Raw genomic sequence first — 16,991 nt, 5'->3', positions numbered from 1 at the left:
ATAAACATTTCCTCATTAAGGTTGTGCCCTTAATATGAAAGTAGTGATATGATTGCCTCAATTAAAAGGAAATTGTGTTTCGCTCCTAAGTTGATTTCCGTGTGTCAGATTTGAATAATGATCATTACTGCAGTGTGCTCGAAAGTGGCAGAGAGGAACATGTTTGGCATACTGATGACAGCTGTGCTCTCAGCTCAGCTGCTGCTGCTCCTGTAGGGAAAGAGCACAGTCGCTCTCTCCACGATTGGGATCCATCACCCGTGCCCATATTAAGCAGTGTAATGGCCCTCTTGCTCAGACATTGATTTCCTGGATGATATAATGCATGTGGACGGAGGCGAGGCTCAGTGAGAGCATTGGAGAGAGGAGAAAGTGAGCTGGAGAGGACGAGCTGCTAGTCAGGAGGGGAATGGGGGATGGGGTTGGGTCATCTCACACAAACACATGCACTGGACTATGCCACTAGACATCTGATGGGTTGCAGTATGACATATGTCAGATTGATGGTCCACTGACAGGTTAGCTGAAAGTCATTCAGTGAGGGGGCTCTGACAGGAGCTTTCAGATTAGCTCTGAAGAGCTACATGTCCTTCAGGGCTATCCTTGGTTGAGCTATGTAGTCTGAATCACAGGAAAATCTGCTAAATAGTTGCAATAGTAAGGTCTAGAAAGGCTCAAAAAGGCCCTTATGTAAGCAGGTCTGGGTTATATTTAACCCTCCTAGGTTCCCAGTGTGACAGTACCTTGTATCTTCATTTTTGTTGTTTTTATATTTTTACATAATTTGAAAGCCAAGAGAAATGGTCCAAAATCACATAGAATAAATCTTGTTTTATTAACAGACATTAAAAGATAAGCAGGTTTTTGGCTCCTCCTGTAAAGTTACCATTTTGAAGATAAAAGCTTTTGTCTGACAGTGATGAATTGTAAATATACATTTATGAATGTAAATGAAATTTTTATGTAAGTATTTACTTTACTTGTGTAAATATACACAAGTATTCCTAATTGCAATTACATTAAACCTATTATAGTAATTATCTGTATAGCAAAATGAGCATACTAATGAACATCACTCTGAATTAAAGTATTTTTCATGCCCTGAATATTTCCATGCACCTCAGACATTGTGAATTCATGTTTTTGTATTTTTGTATAAACTGATGTTCATTAGAGCTCATGTGGCTGTATTTGTGTCTGTTATAGGTCTGTGTGTATGCTGTGATGAGCCCTTGAGTTCTTTTCTCCCCTCTGGCCAGCTGCCCCAGACAAGCAGGGGCTCTGGTGACAGCAGTGGCCTCCAGAAACAGAGATACAGCAGACCTGCCATGGCCAGCGGTAACTAACCCTCTCTCACCACCATCTCAGTTAATCCTCAGTATATCATCTGACTCAGCACAATGCAGAATGAAGCTGGCTTCTGATTATTTATTAACCTCATAATGAGCCCTGGCTTTGTATGTCTCTTTAGCAGTGCCTGGTGTCGAGGATGGAATATCAAAAGAGGGAGAGGTCTCAAACTGTTAAGCAGACACATGTTATGATATTAAACCTAGTGCTGGGCAGCGTTGTTAACATTCCGTGTTTCCAAATATAATCACACCATCACAATAACAGACAATATTTAATGTTCTATTAATACAATTAATAAGGTCATGCCTTATTAGTACTGCTACTCCTGACATAGCATGTTTTGATTGGACTGCTTACACCAAAGGGAATCCTACACAACATTATTCAACATTACCCAGACAGAGACCAGAGATCCAGACAGTAACTTAATATTTATTTCATTTCTTTTTGTATTTTGAACTGCTCTTTCAAAACACTCTGAAGCACTCAGCAGATGACGTACATCGCAATGATGATATATCACGCAGCACTATATTAAACCATTAAAATTTGACCTGCCTATGACTCACCCAAGTTTTCCATAGAAAAACTGGGCAGAGAAAATTGGTAAACACTGAACACAGGTTGTAAAACTGACACTCAAAATGTTCTTAAATAAAAAGCACATTATAACAGCTGATCTATGACAGCCACCTGTTCTTTAGAGGAGAAAGTGTATCCAGAGTTTTTTAGCCAAGTTGATTTTCTCCACACAAGCCCGATGTGAAGTTGTTTACAAAATGGCTTGTTTTGCTTAATGTTCTCTTCAGTATTGACAGAAGTGATCAAAGAGTAGTTTGTGAAAGAGTGTTCTCTCTATGTTTCTCAGCAGCAGACGGCATTGGGGGATTGGGAACAGAGCAGAGCCACCTCAGTGTGCCCGTGGCGGACCCTGGCGCTTGGGCCACAGCCATGAACAACTTGGGCATCATGCCCATGGGCCTAACCGGGCAGCAGCTGGTGTCAGGTAGAGCCATACATCATAGGTCTCGAATCACACTAACCCTTTCACCAGCCCCAGCCTTTTCACCACAGTAACCCCTAGTCTTCTCTCACACAGCTACAGAAACAGGCTGAGGTTTCCCTCAGTGAGCAGCTCTGGCACCAGCCACCCAAGCCAAATATGTGACCTTTAGAAGCAATGCTAGACATTGGATTTTATGTTAAACCATGTTCCAGTCTGTTGAGCTTTATTCTTTCGGTGAGGTACCCAGTTGTTTCAGCTCTAAAAGGCTGAGGCCCTGGAGTGCACTGGAGGCACCCGCAGTCCAAAAAAGCTCTGTTTGGTTCCTCACATCCAAGTTCCACTCAGAAGAAACATTCAGAGAGGTGTTGGTCTGCAGAATGTCATCTTTCTTTGGCCACTAAGATGGAAATTGGAGAATTATGAGCTAAACTGTTAACTCAGTCCATATAATTATGCTCTCTTTTTTATAATTAAGCTGAATTCACAAGGAACGTAAGGTTCCCTGGGACTGTGTTTGAGGTGGACGGCAGAAACAGTAAGTGAATGATAGGGGAGCAATATAATTGGCTTTCCTCTCAGACAGCGCTTTATGCTGTTACTGCATTTATAACGGTAGACTATCTCATACAAATAGAGTCTCTGCTGAGTGTGCAACCTATTGTAATTATTATAACGCCAAGGAGCCATGGTGGATTGAGGCAAATTAAGCTGAGATTAAAATGCATGAGCTGATTCTACAGATCATGCATATTTATGGGACTGTTATTAGTTGGAATAGCTCACATTTGAATTGTATATTTGAGGTTTTTTGTTCTTGAGGAATCATTCAAGACTCAATAAAAAATGACTGAACAAATCTTTTGCTTCTGGCCTGAGGGTGGAGGTGGGCAGAAAATCCTTCTAGCAATTCACAAGATACCAATGTGTTTAAATACCAGTGTGATTTCGCTCCACACACTGCTAATTTGTGTGTATTGTATGAATCATAAGAATAACTAAAAGCGTGATACACACACATGCCTGGCCTCAAAGCAGACCCAGTCACACTAAAAAACTCGCTGATCTTTGAGAACAAACAGGTTGAACAGCAGGACCATTGTGATATTTACAGAAGTACCAGCTTCAAAAGAAAGATTGGAAAAAGGCATCTGGTCTCTGTCAGTTTTTAAAGTAAATGTTGTCTGTTGAGGTTTTGTTCTGGTCTCCCTAAACCAGATTTTCTAGGACACATTTACATATCGTATAAATTGCTCTTGACATACTGTTTTAAACTGCTTCTGAACCTTCTACATGTAAAGCATCTTTGTACTATTTCTGCTGTGGGTATTTATATATATATATATATATATATATATATATATATATATATATATATAATATTTTCTATTTCTGTTTATTTTAACTTTATTTTCACCACTTCATTTGAGGACATGCTTTGTGCAATTATTTCTTAGTCTACACTTATCCAGCAGGATTTGTAAAGAACCACAAAGAAGCCGACTCTAAATATAGCGGATTTTCTCGACGTTGGAGTTGCTATTGTTAAAGCTCCATTTTGAGCGCTATTAAAAGAGCACGCTGGGAGATTTGGAGTCAGAATTGGTGTAAACCCTGAATGGCTGAACGCATGGGTTTATGCAAAGATTCAGGAAGCCTGAGCTGAGTTGCTAAAAAAAACAATACAAAAAAAAAAACAATCATGCTGTTCCAGAAACGCTGGTGCACATTTATGATGACCTATTTAGCCACTGCTGTGTTTTGACAAGGAAACAACTCAATGTGTGTTTGTTATGGTACAGTCTGGAGCGAGTGTGATATCTGTGGATAAAAGCTTAAGGACCAGAGTCTCTGCTTCTGCCACATTAAACTCTCTGGGTGTAGAATTTGCATAACCTCCCCAGTCTACTTTTGTTCACTGATGCCTGAGTAAAGTTGCTGATCTTTCTAGAAAGAAGAAGAAAAATGAACAATAACAAACACGGTTGGGATGTAACGGAATACAAGTATTCGTAATGCGTATTCAGAAGTGCCTGCATTCAGTCTACATAAAAAGAATAAAGTTATTTTCTAAATTTTTTAGAACAATACTTCTAGAATGCACACAAACATTTTAAAATGCAATTTTTAAAAGAAACGCTTTCAAATTTTATTAATTAGCCATTTTAAAGCTACACTATGTATGTTTTGAAAATCTGCAGACCTCTGAAATATGTGATTCCATGCAACATGCAGAAGAACATTTTGTGATGTTGGTTGCATTTCGGACCCAACAAGCAGATGAATCTGATGATTGCAAGCACAGTGAACTCAATGAAAACTCGGTGAAGGATGTGTTTTCCGAGGATTGTCTGTTGTTACTATTACTGCTGTTCCTACTGTTCTGACTGTTGTCATCATATCTTCATCAGAATAATGTTGATTTTGCATTTAAGGCCGAAACATTGAACCAAAACTATACTGACTTTGTGCATGTGAAGTTAATACATATTAATAAACAAGATGTACGTCATGGTAAATTTACATGGTAAAAACTTCATCATTATTTCAGGCCTTACGCAATGACTTGCAGCAGCACATGCACACCGTATGTTAGCATTTTTTTTCTCCTTATTCCGTAATTCTACTTCTTTCAATATGAACAAAAAAATCTTACATAGTGCAGCTTTAAAATCGGTGAAAGGCATATAGCTTCACAAATATTGAACATCCTGCTAAAGTACAGGTAGACTAATTGATCAAATAAACAACTAATTTCTAAACTCTTTTGAGGGATGGTAAACTGAACGATCTCCTCAGTAGTGGAGCTTAAGCTTAAGCATCTGTACTATCTTCTGTGTGCATTTCATAGCATGATGTTATGTACATATCATGTACATGTCACATGTCATATAGTCAAGATTTTGTTATTTGGACATTTGGAATTCATATCCCATACGACAGACAGCAGCCCTGCTTGGGGAGTTTTGGGAGTAACAGCCAAAACAAAGAAAAGTAACAGTTTGAATTAAGTAAATTAATTCCTTTTTTCAAAGTATTCTGCCCAGCTCTAACAACTAACACAGTTTGTAAAGAGGATAGAATTGCATGTCAGAGTCACGGTATTCTTCAAACACTCTTTTCTTCAGCTCTTTTTCTCCAGAGAGGCGTCAATGTACCATGAATGTGGCCACAAAATCCTTGCAGGCAGTGAAGCTCAGTTTTAACTGACTGAGCATGAACAGTAAGTGCTGTTTGCACAGTGGCTGCTCTCTGCTGAGGCGGCTGCTGTTAGATTAGGTTTTTGTGTTCCTATCAGAGTTACACATCATCACTGAGACTGCTGTGGATAATCAAGTCTCGCAAATGCACCCTGATGAGGGATGGCTAGAGCTTTCCTGTGGCCAAGAAGTACAGGAAGAGAGAGATTTCCTTATGGAATTGATATTTGAAGTGGCCCACAAATGGCTGATAATGGTATCTGTGGAGGCCTCTGATTGATGACATCTCACCTCCGTGCTAATCACGGGCAGCTGTTTTCTGTGGAGCAGCTTCGACTCTTGGAGGCTTCATGGTGGATCTAATTTCTGTGGAAAGAGAAAAAAAGATAATAATGGCAAATAAAACCCGTCCTTCAGTCTCTGGCAGCAAGCAAGAAGCCTTGGGCCAAAAGAATGAGCAGTCCTTGAATCATTCACTGAGGGAGGAAAAACAACATTAAGAACTAATACATTTAACGTATTGCTTTGGACAATGTACCTGTTAAAGTCGTTACAATCTATAGTTTCACACGATTCTGCTGGAGCTCATGTGTACATTTCACATGATTCTGATCATAGGGATTTAGTACCAGGAATCTCCACTCCTATCTAGTTACACATTAGGTCTAGCATGCCACATTTTATATTGTGATATCATGGGATAAACAGGGTGTGTTGTTTAACATGTGATTTATATTATGAAATCCTTAGTTATGGCAATGATCAGCCAGGCCTGCTATGATAGGGAGATATTTCAGCTTTGGAATGCATTTTCTTTGGGATTTGAGACCATGCTTAAGTGTCAAGGAGATAGCATGCAGATATTCTTCACAAATGCAGTAGTGGTTATATTTCTACTCTGTTATCATAGGCTGCTGGCAGTATCAAGATAGATGACTCATTTCTATAGTAGAAAAAAAAGAATAAGACTCTTTAGGAGGAAAGATAATAGTAAGAATCCTTTGTACTGTAAGTCTTGAATAGATAAGATGAAGAGTAGAAGAAGAAGAAGCTTGGTTATCATATACATTTTATATATTTGAGTAAACTATGTATGTAAATATAGTGAAACTGCTTTTACGGATACATAGTAGTATAATTCCTTTCCACAGTTTATTGTAAACTTATCACTGTCCCAAAAAAAGCCTTAACTTTGAAAGGAACTTAATGGAACAAGATTTTTTCCGAAGTAATTTTGGAGTATTTCCATTGCTTCATTCATCATAAAAGTTTAACAAATTGTAAAGGCCCTCTGACATCTTCAAATTAATGTAAAAAAAACATAAATAAATATTTTTAAATAAAAAGTTTTTTTTTTTTTTTTCTGACAGCGATGATATATTTAGATCCATGGGTTTTATGTTGCATATCCTGCATGGCCCAATATAATGGAAATGTGATTAAAAAAAACATATTTTGATGGATTTTCCCTTTTTTCTTCATTATAAAGAATGAGGCAACTGGTCTGATCTGAGTTTTACCAGCTTGGCTCTCTGATTACTTTGGCTTCCTTGCTGTTCTGCTTTAGTGTTTTAGGAGTTCAGCTCCTCATCAGTGGCTGCACTCATTACTGTTTACTTTGTCTGTTTTTCTTCTTTAGACTCCATATGCATCCAAGGTTTTGACCCCAGCCTGGGAATTATCACCCCCATTAACCCCATGATGGCAGGAATCAGTCTGGTGCCTCCCCCACCTGTGCAGCCTGAGCTACCTGTCATCAAGGAAATTATCCATTGCAAGAGCTGCACGCTCTTCCCTCAAAACCCCAGTAAGAGTTCATGCTGCTCTCTGCATGAGCAAATCTCATCTCAAATCGCATCACATCTTTCTATTTAAAAAAAGTCTAATTCAGTCTTTAGTAAAATGTGATGTTTGATGTTTCTCCCTGTGTACCCTGCAGATCTCCCACCCCCATCCACAAGAGAGCGGCCTCCAGGCTGTAAAACAGTTTTCGTTGGTGGACTTCCTGAGAATGCCAGCGAGGAGATTATCCGAGAGGTGTTTGACCAATGTGGGGAAATCGTTGCCATCCGCAAAAGCAAGAAAAACTTCTGCCACATCCGCTTCAGTGAGGAGTTTATGGTGGACAAGGCCCTTTATCTGTCTGGTTTGTGTTTGATTTGTATGACAAAACTCATAATAAAATGCATTTTGCCTTTTATTTCGGTAAAATCATTATGCACCTTCACTTGACTTCACATTTCATTTACGTCTGCTGCACAATTTCTGATCACGGGAGGTTTGAGCTAAGAAAGATAAGCTAAGACTCACGCGACAGCCAGTTAGAGATGCTGAGAAGGACTTTTTCACAATAATTCTTTTACAAAGAATGTTTTAAAACTAAGCTCTTAAAGGTCCTATTTAATCTGGATAATTCATCAAACTAGCTGTCAGCAGCCGATTTATAAAAGCTAACTTAGCTGACTTTTCCTAACATTATTCTGCAACATTGTGTGTCATTAGACATCATATTGAAATGTGTATTAGTAGTAACCCAGCTAAAGTTTGCTTTACCTTAGATCCAGCATGTTAATAGCTTTGACATTGAGCTGGGAGTGCGGACTTACACATACTTTAATCCAAAACCTTTTCATCTTGAGAGTGAAATACAAACAGCACTGCCCTCTAAATGATCAGGATAGCATGTATCTGAATGTTACTTGTGCTGGGACTCCTGGGAAAGAATGATGTAAAAACACGTAATATCTTTGGATGAGTTTTTGGTAACACTTGATTTGAACCCTGCTACATACCATGCCGTAAATATGTCATGGCAAAAATTATATGCACATAATATTCACAAAATTTTGTTCATTATTATCATAGCATAATGTTACTATTGCCAGTTTTTGTCATTACAGAAGCCAACATTTTGATGTCATTACAGTTTGTCATATGCTGATTTTTGCTAGGTGTATTGTAGTTATCCATCATGACATCACCATGTTTTATAACTAGACACCATCTGTCATGACAAGTCAACACAGCAAACAAAATCTGCTATCACATGTTTATGGCATGGTTATGTCAATGTTATGAGGCAGGGTTTAAGGGAAAGGTGACCAGTTTTTTTTAGCACACTGGAATGTGATCTGAGTGTGGGTTTGTCATGGCTGTGTTTGATGCGGGTTATCTTAGGCTACCGGATGCGCATCGGCTCCAGCACGGACAAGAAGGATTCAGGCCGCATACATGTGGACTTTGCTCAGGCGAGGGATGACTTGTACGAGTGGGAGTGCAAACAGAGGTTACTGGCGCGAGAAGAACGTCATCGGCGTAAAATCCAGGAGGATCGTCTGAGACCCCCCTCTCCCCCTCCCGTCATGCACTATTCTGAGCACGAGGCGGGCCTGTTGGCTGAAAGACTGAAAGGTATGGATTTCTTTTGAAAGTGCTGCCATAATCACTGAGGCTGGGAGTCATCAGGAGATTTATCATCATTACCATAACTTAGAAACACAGTTCAGGTGGAAGATCTCCCTAGCAGCTGCTCTGGGCTGCTTTACAAAGTTCAGAGTAGTGTGATGACCTGATCTGCCGTGTCTGCTGTTTTATACACCTTCCAGCCATGCCTGACGGTTCTCTGATGATGTAATGGGTGTTACTGTAATGATTGGCTGCCTGGCTGTAAGTCCCTTGATGCTCCACAGATCAGTCTTCTCCACTCTCTGCAGCTGCCACCCAAACAGCCACAGCTGTTGTTTGTTCTGTAGGGCTGGTGCGCTTTTGTGTTGAGCTGGTCCCATTAGTGGCCCATAGTGAATATTCACTTGAAAAGCTTCATACCTCTAGACTAAACACAGCGCCAAAAGGCTCTTCCAGACTTTAGTAGATAATAGTGATTCATTTTTAGGGAGTATAAAGCTCAGTCAGCTGTTTGCTCATTTATAAATAGCTTTGCTTTAAATGCATTGTTAATCATAGATAAAACTGTCCAGGTTTGGTGTGGAATTCAAAGCATTGTAGCATGTCAAGATCTCAAAGGAGTGTTGTGATCATTTCACAAAATTCAAAGGTCCTGTCAGTATAAAAAACATACTGCTGAAACTTCATTCTTTAGCAGAGAGGTTGGTTAATTAATTAAACAGTCAACATCCTCAAATCAGTTCAAGACATGTCTGTTTACTTCAGCTTTTCAATAAAAAATGTTTTATTTGTTGTCTTATATATTTCTATTATATAATTTCTCCCCTATATCTTCTAATATTATACTAATAATTTATTTGATCGTTTGAGTATTAGACTTTGTTTTAATTTTCATTATTTCTTGATAAGCATGTTGAGCTGCACTTAAGTATGAAAGGTGCTGCATAAGTAGTTTTATGCAATAATAATAATATAATAATACATGTTGTTATAATAAATATATTATTATAATAATACTTATTATTTTTATTGTTGTTGTTGTTGTTGATTATGTTGATGATGTTGATGATGATGGTTGGGCATCTATATATATTTTTTTTCGGACAGCTTTATGTTATAAATTTTATACCAAAAATATGTCTGATAAATGAATAGAAAATGTAAATATGAAGCTGAAAATGAAGTATTTGTAATTATCAGCCTTAGAGGTGAATTTTGTCCTGGGTTCGTGCAGTGTGTGGGTTCCCTTTGTGTTGCTTGAATAAACCCTATTGATTTTTACCTCATGCCTCAGGGTGATTTTCCAGGTACCAGAAATTGTTTTTCTAAACCTGGAACCCAGCATTTCTCTGTTGCTTGCCAGCAGACAAACTAAATCTATGCCTTCTTCATTCTTAAAGGGGAATTCCACAGTTTTTTTCAAAATGTCTGTCTAATTCAGTTGTTAAGATGTAAACACAGTCATCCAGAGAGGTTTGATATGAATTGCTCCATTGTGGAGAAACTTGCTGTCTCAGAATCTGTTAGAGGCTGTACACAATGGTGGTAATAGGAACCAGATATCCGGAGTGTTTAATACCTCTGAAAGCTACCTCACATAAAGTCTGATTTACCACCATGACATACCACGTGTAGGTTCGCGGGTCATGTTGGCTAGCAAATAAACTGGCTATATTTGCAATGTAGACATTAAGACCACTGGTTCCTATCACCACCACTGTAAAACACTCAATGTGTTTTCTCTACAGTGCACCATTTTACATCAAAACCTTCTGAATTATGAAGTCATTTTGAAAAATCTGTGGAATTCTCTGTGAAATTTAACGCCTTCCTTGTCTACCGAATATGCATCATAAACAACAAATGACTGAGCTGATGCTGCTGTTCTTCTTACCAGCACTTTCATTTTGTTAAGGATTTTATACTGATATTATTGTGTTTCCATCAATGTCCAGTGCATCACATGCTTTCACATTTCACACACAGTACTTCATCAAATACTCTCCTGGCTCAAAGCTAATATTTTCCTGTGCTTTGTTTTGATTAGAGGAACCCTCAGGTAGACAGCAGGTTTATGGCAAAGACTGTCTTTTCCATGCTTCTCAGAAACTCTGTCCTCTCTGGAGAGATTTCTGCTTTCATTTAGATGATGGGAACTCAACTGCAACCCCCACCTCATCAGCAATCAGGGCACACTGTCAAGCCTTTCCCATTCTGTCTGTGTGCCGCATCCTTTCCACTATGCTCTCTTGTATGTTAATTGAGCCCAAAGGGCATCAGATAAAGCATCTCTATGTCTGACACAACTCAGTATTCTTCCTGGCACCGGAACACTTCACTCTCTATCAAAACCTTGGTTTAAATTTGGTTCAGGCTGCTCCATTTAATTTTATACTACGCTAATATTTACAGGCAACAAATATCAGAGTGCCTCTTTAAAATCTGAGCAGCATGCAGACAGACGGGAAGCTTTTGTTCCTTTTACAGACACTGTGGTGTAAAACATCAGGGTGCACTCCCGCACTAGAACATTTACGTGTAATACAGTGGCAGAAGGCCATCAGAAAGGCACCTCTCAGTAAGAGGGCAGCGTTTGAAAGCCATTCTCAAGCGTGGTTGTGTTAATACAGTGTTTTCTCCTCCCTGCTTCTCATTTTTTCTTTTGGCTCTTTCAGTGTCCCTGTTGTCTGATCCATCTTTTTCCACCTACTGTCCTCAGCGCTGCAGTTGAAGGCATTATTTGTTTTTGTTAATACCATTCATTCCAACAGCCTCTGGTTAATGCTTTCTCACTTCAAGCGAATAAGCACATTAATCACGTTCATTACTGCTCTATACAGACTCAGAAAACATAAATGTGGCAGCTTCATAAAAATAAGCCAATAACCCGACACTAAGCATTTCTGTTTTTGTTGGCACTAAACACCTGGTAACATGGTGACTGTCACAGGGGTTGAGTAACAGCGAGGGCAGAGGGGGATGCTGGGGGATTTTGAGGGAGGGTGTGGAGATTTACACATTTACATTTTCTGTCATGGCCCTCATTAGTGGTGGGGGTGGTGGCTGTGCAGTCTCATTTGACTGAGGGAATTATTTTTACTCCTGTCAAATGGCATTCTTGCCCTGGGACCAGGAGAATTCTATTAGCTTTAATTAGCTGGGAAGGCAGAGTGCCACCTGAATGGCATATCTGCTCGCTCTCTCTCTCTCTCTCTCTCTCTCTCTCTCTCAAGCAACTACATCAGAAGCCTGACGTCCCCTGGGTTCCTTGCCAAACATAGATTACATATCAAGGCTGAGAGTAATATTTGGTCAATTGCATATAGGATTCAGATGCTTAGAATATAGAGAGATTATCGCCTCCTGTTTTCCATATATGCAGTGGGGAAACATGTAATTGATGTATCACTTATTATACAGTGGAATTCATAGTCCAGGATATTGTTTCCTTTCCCCGCAGAAATAGCTTCCTGGTCAAAAGCACATGTCCGGGGTGGAGAAACTAATATAAGGGTGTTGCATATAGGATCTCATTATGGGGGTTGTGTAATTTACTACTGGCCTTATAATGTCTGCTCTGGCTCGGTGGCAAATTTCAATTATTCTTGCAATTTCTGTAATGCATTTCAAAGTGGTCTGCAGAGACCAGATTACTGAAGCCTGAGAGAGGCCACACTCAAAGCCTCTGCCGCAGACGCCCGACCCAGAATTGTACTTCATGTTAAGGCATCAAGGCACGCTGTGCTGTTTACCCACTCATAGGCTACAATCCAGCTTCAAGAGTAAATCTTACATTGTCACATTACCAGAGAGTAAACTGACATTTGAATTTGTAAGAACCATGTTCTTCCACCTTTTCTACAGATGACAACAAGTTCAGCGAGGCAATAGCTGTGCTGTTCACGTGGATAGAAAGGGGTGAAGTGAACCGGCGCACCGCCAACCACTTCTACTCCATGATCCAATCGGCCAACAGCCACGTGCGGCGCCTCATGAACGAGAAGGCCCAGCATGAAGAGGAGATGGAACTGGCCAAAGAGCATTTCAAGAACTCGCTGCTCGCCATCCTCACACAATGTAAGACACAGCCTGCATGCTGCTTACCAGGAGATGTTCATCTAGGGTTGCCATGACAACGGTACATCCTTTGTGCAGGCTGAGATTATGCAAGATTCTTAAGGATGCTTAGCCTCTGATCTGATCGTTGAGGCTTTTATGTTCTTCTCAACATTGCCAGTATGTAAAGATCAGCCATTTGTAAATGCCTGCATCTAGCAGTTATGCTGTAGTGTAATGACACACAAAGTAGTGTTCACTTTTTTTATGCGTGACACAACCACCTCATTTGTTCTTTCGAAGAATTTCAGACGTTCAGAGGTAAACAATAAACGAATGAAAAAGCAAAAGATGAGATTCAGACCTAGTCCCCTAAGTCATTGCGACTCTAGCCATAGCCCAGAGAATGGCCCAGGGTAAGTACAGTCTCAATGGAAGCAGTCTGTCCTCATAGCAGGGATGGAGCTGTTCAACTTAATGTACAGGTAGGCCAAAATCAGATTCCCTCATCTTTTGAGACATGCAGAGCAGCTGGAGGTACTACTTGAACCAATAACAGCCACAGAGAAGATCACAAATCAATAACATCCACTGAGGAACTCATTATTGAGACTTTCATACAGAATGTATGGATGGAATGCAAGACGATCTGAGTAGGTGTGATGGTGAAATACATCCATAACTGTGCATGGCAGCTTGGCTACAGCAAAAGACATAACTGTTTTCTTTTATCTTTCTTTAAAGTCAATGAAATAGTAAGAGATAGGAATTAAAGTAATACTGGTTATGGTAAAGAACGTTTATTAATTATTACAGCTTTGATGTCTCTAAGCTTATGTTTTGTCTTCTGAACATCACACCAGTAGAAATTTATAGTCAAATCGAAGCAAAACAGAAGGCAACATTTTACAAGAGGTAGAAATTCAGTGAGCATTCGGTACCCTGAAACCAAATAAAAAATTCATACTTTGTCATTGTAATGCAAAAATATGGAACATTCATTTCAACTGAAGCTCCCTGTCAACTCTCCTTAATACTACTATTACAAAGCATTTGACTGCAAGCAGAATATTCCACCCATTGTAGTCTGTTGCCTTCCTCAGTCCTAAAGGATTTGATTCAGCAGGTAATAAGATGTAAGTACAATAGAGCAGGCACTATCAGGAACCTCGCTGGTGCTAGAACAGCAGTTGGAGGTTTCTGGTGTGTGGCTCTAGCTGGCAGTGGTGCAGAGCTTTACATAAATGGCTTGTCTTGTCTGACTTCCTTATCCACCAAAGTTGAGCAGATTACGGCCGTATTCAGCGCTGCCACCAGACAAAAGGCATGGGACCATTTCTCAAAAGCACAGCGCAAGAACATAGACATTTGGCGAAAGCAGTGCGAGGTTGGTACATCTCCTCCCTTCTTGTCATGCTGACTCCACAGGCTACATTGGTGCTCCAGCTGCTAATGTGAATGTGGCTCTTGTGGCTGTTCATTATGCTCATTACCAATGTAGCCTGTCCATAACTATTGTGGTCTCACAAATAAACCATCCTGGATTTCTGATTCTGGTCTCTCGCTCTGCAACACAGTCAATATCTGCTAGAAAGTCAAGTACCTCTTAAGTTGCCAAGGCAACAGATGCTTCCAGGGCTAAAATGATAGTCATCAATGATAAACTTGGATTAGTTATTCATAACTCATCAAATTTGTATTACATCTCTTTACATCTCTAGGGCTTAAAAAAGTGATATAGCTCTTTGATCTGGCTATGAAAAGCCATCCTAATGAAGTTTGGCACTTTCTAGATTCAGCATTTTCACAAAACATCTACATGGTGCCTATGATTTTTCTCTGAGCGTCTACAACCTTACCTTCCTCCAAACTGGCTATAGACTGTAGAGGTACTTTATTTGTGAATCATCTTGTTATGGTCCTTTTCCATAACTCGATGCCCAAATATATATAAATGCAGTGAGTGAGTGGGATGTTTTTTTCTGTGAGGACCAAAAAAAAATGAGACCCCTTTGAACGAAATACACTATTTGTATTCATGCAGTTCTATAAGACCAGTCATTGAAAGGAAACTTCCCATTTAAGTTCACAGTACACCCAGAGGTAAGAGGCTGCTTTTCTGAAGGTGACTTTGGTGCAGTGACAGGCCAAAATCAGTCATGATGCCACCACTGTGAAATCGGGGTGATGTTTGAGGGACTTTAGCTGAACTGTATGTCATACTATAACATCATTTTTCTTCAGTTACCAGCAGTTCTTTCTGTTGTGACAGAAAGAAATGTAGTATCAGATATGATCTACTTATCTGCATCAGAGCTTTTAGAAAAGTCAGATCAAAGATAAGGCAATGTGGAACTAGAACAGAGCATCACTAAGGATATTTATTGTGTCTAGGCTGCAGGATTTCACAGCAGTGGCATTAAACATCCTCGCCACTGATCCCTATAATGACTATCAGAGGATCGGCGCGCCTGGAAGTTTGTGTAATGTGATTTTTACGCTCTCTTTTCAGTACCAGACAAATGGAGCATCCAAACTTTTGTTATCACGCACAGCTGCGAGATGGCACATTCTTGGCTTTTTCCTTAGGCTGTGTTTCAGACTCACCAAATCAGTCACCAAGGCTGTGTGCTTGCCACTGTCTGTTATTTTGTCGCTGTTAAGTCCAATGACTAAAGATACTTTGCATTGCTTATATTTTACAGTCTCCTTTATGCTGTAGGAGCTAAGTAAATCTCAAGATAGTTACACATTTCTTTAGAATATGATGTTGTTTGTGGTATAGACATTTGTCTCTGAGGCTGTATTGCTCTTTCTGGGAGTAACTAACAAATCATTAAATATTAAAGTCGTGTTATGGCACGATGTCTAGGACAGCTGCCACTAATGGGGTGTGTGCATGTGTGTATGTGTCTCTGTGTGTGTGTTTATGATTATGGTGTGCTAGGAGCTGAGGAATGCCCACAGTGAGGAGATAATGGGAATCAGGAGGGAAGAAGAAATGGAGATGTCAGATGAGGAATTGGAAGAAAACCCCTGTAAGAAGATCCGAATGGACGACTCAGGTATGATCGCAACAATCAGGACTTGTATACTAGCCATTGTCCTTAAAAAATTACCATTGGAATTATGTTGCTACCAGCTATTAAATGTTGATTCTTTTTTCTGACCTTCAATGCCATAAAATGGTGATGTGATTCAGTGTCAAACAGTCTTTCTAGAAGCCTATAAAATAATGAATCCCATCCTGAGCATAGCGTTTACTTGAAACTCAACAGTCATATCCTGCAGATAATCTCGAGGAAAATATTTATTTATTTATTTGAGCTGGGGTGTCAGAATGAGTCATTGAACCATCTAGTTTTATGTTTTCCATTTCAAATTTGATTAAGAATGATTCCTCCTGCAGAGCCCAGATGTAGAAACTGTCTAGGGATTCAGAGCTTAGTGATATTTCATGATCTGTCATAACATGGCAGCACAGAATCCTTAAGTAGAATTTTGCATGCCATGAAAAAACTGGGCTATTTAATAGCCAAATTCAGTTCATTTTTATGTTTTTTTTTTAACAGAAAACTGTCATGAAGCTGATTTATTAATATTCAGGTCAGAAACCAAAGAATGCATGATAAGGGCAACACATGGAAAAATAATTGATTTAGATGTTTCATTAACCTTGCAGAGCGATACTACAAGGACAAAGCTGTTCAAAAATGTTATACTGCTACATTTATGCTATATATTATTCTGATCACTTACAGCATATTGTAACAGAGGCTGACTTATCCCCATCCACCTATTTCTATACATTTCTTGCAAGCCAGTTATAACGTACTGTAATGCCTTTTGGCCCTTTTTGTGCACCTGCAAAGAGGGACAATAAGTGTACACTGTGTTTAGTCGTGTTTAGCAATGTTCAGCAGCACTGCTGTGTTTGATACACTTGTACTAGCACAACACAGACCAACATGTCA

At 39.5% G+C, this 16,991-nt stretch overlaps 1 protein-coding gene across 2 annotated transcripts in view; it reads left to right on the top strand.

Moving 5' to 3' along the window:
* enox1 (ecto-NOX disulfide-thiol exchanger 1) overlaps positions 1-16,991 on the top strand; it is a 71,918-nt gene that overhangs the window by 40,023 nt on the left and 14,904 nt on the right. The window contains exons 2-9 of one of the 2 annotated variants that reach the window (XM_036565432.1): positions 1,207-1,338; positions 2,225-2,359; positions 7,196-7,363; positions 7,496-7,702; positions 8,734-8,967; positions 12,826-13,038; positions 14,298-14,404; positions 15,965-16,082. In XM_036565432.1, coding sequence (XP_036421325.1) covers positions 1,329-1,338; positions 2,225-2,359; positions 7,196-7,363; positions 7,496-7,702; positions 8,734-8,967; positions 12,826-13,038; positions 14,298-14,404; positions 15,965-16,082 — 1,192 coding nt within the window. In that variant the 5' untranslated portion in view covers positions 1,207-1,328. Of the gene's footprint in view, positions 1-1,206; positions 1,339-2,221; positions 2,360-7,195; positions 7,364-7,495; positions 7,703-8,733; positions 8,968-12,825; positions 13,039-14,297; positions 14,405-15,964; positions 16,083-16,991 lie in introns of both variants that reach the window. The other variant, XM_036565425.1, reaches the window with a different exon arrangement.

Source organism: Colossoma macropomum, unplaced genomic scaffold (genome assembly GCF_904425465.1).
Source record: "Colossoma macropomum unplaced genomic scaffold, Colossoma_macropomum, whole genome shotgun sequence".
In the NCBI taxonomy this organism is placed as follows: Eukaryota; Metazoa; Chordata; class Actinopteri; order Characiformes; family Serrasalmidae; genus Colossoma; species Colossoma macropomum.
Note: the sequence above shows the minus strand (reverse complement) of the source record. Positions and strands in the feature narration are given on the sequence as shown.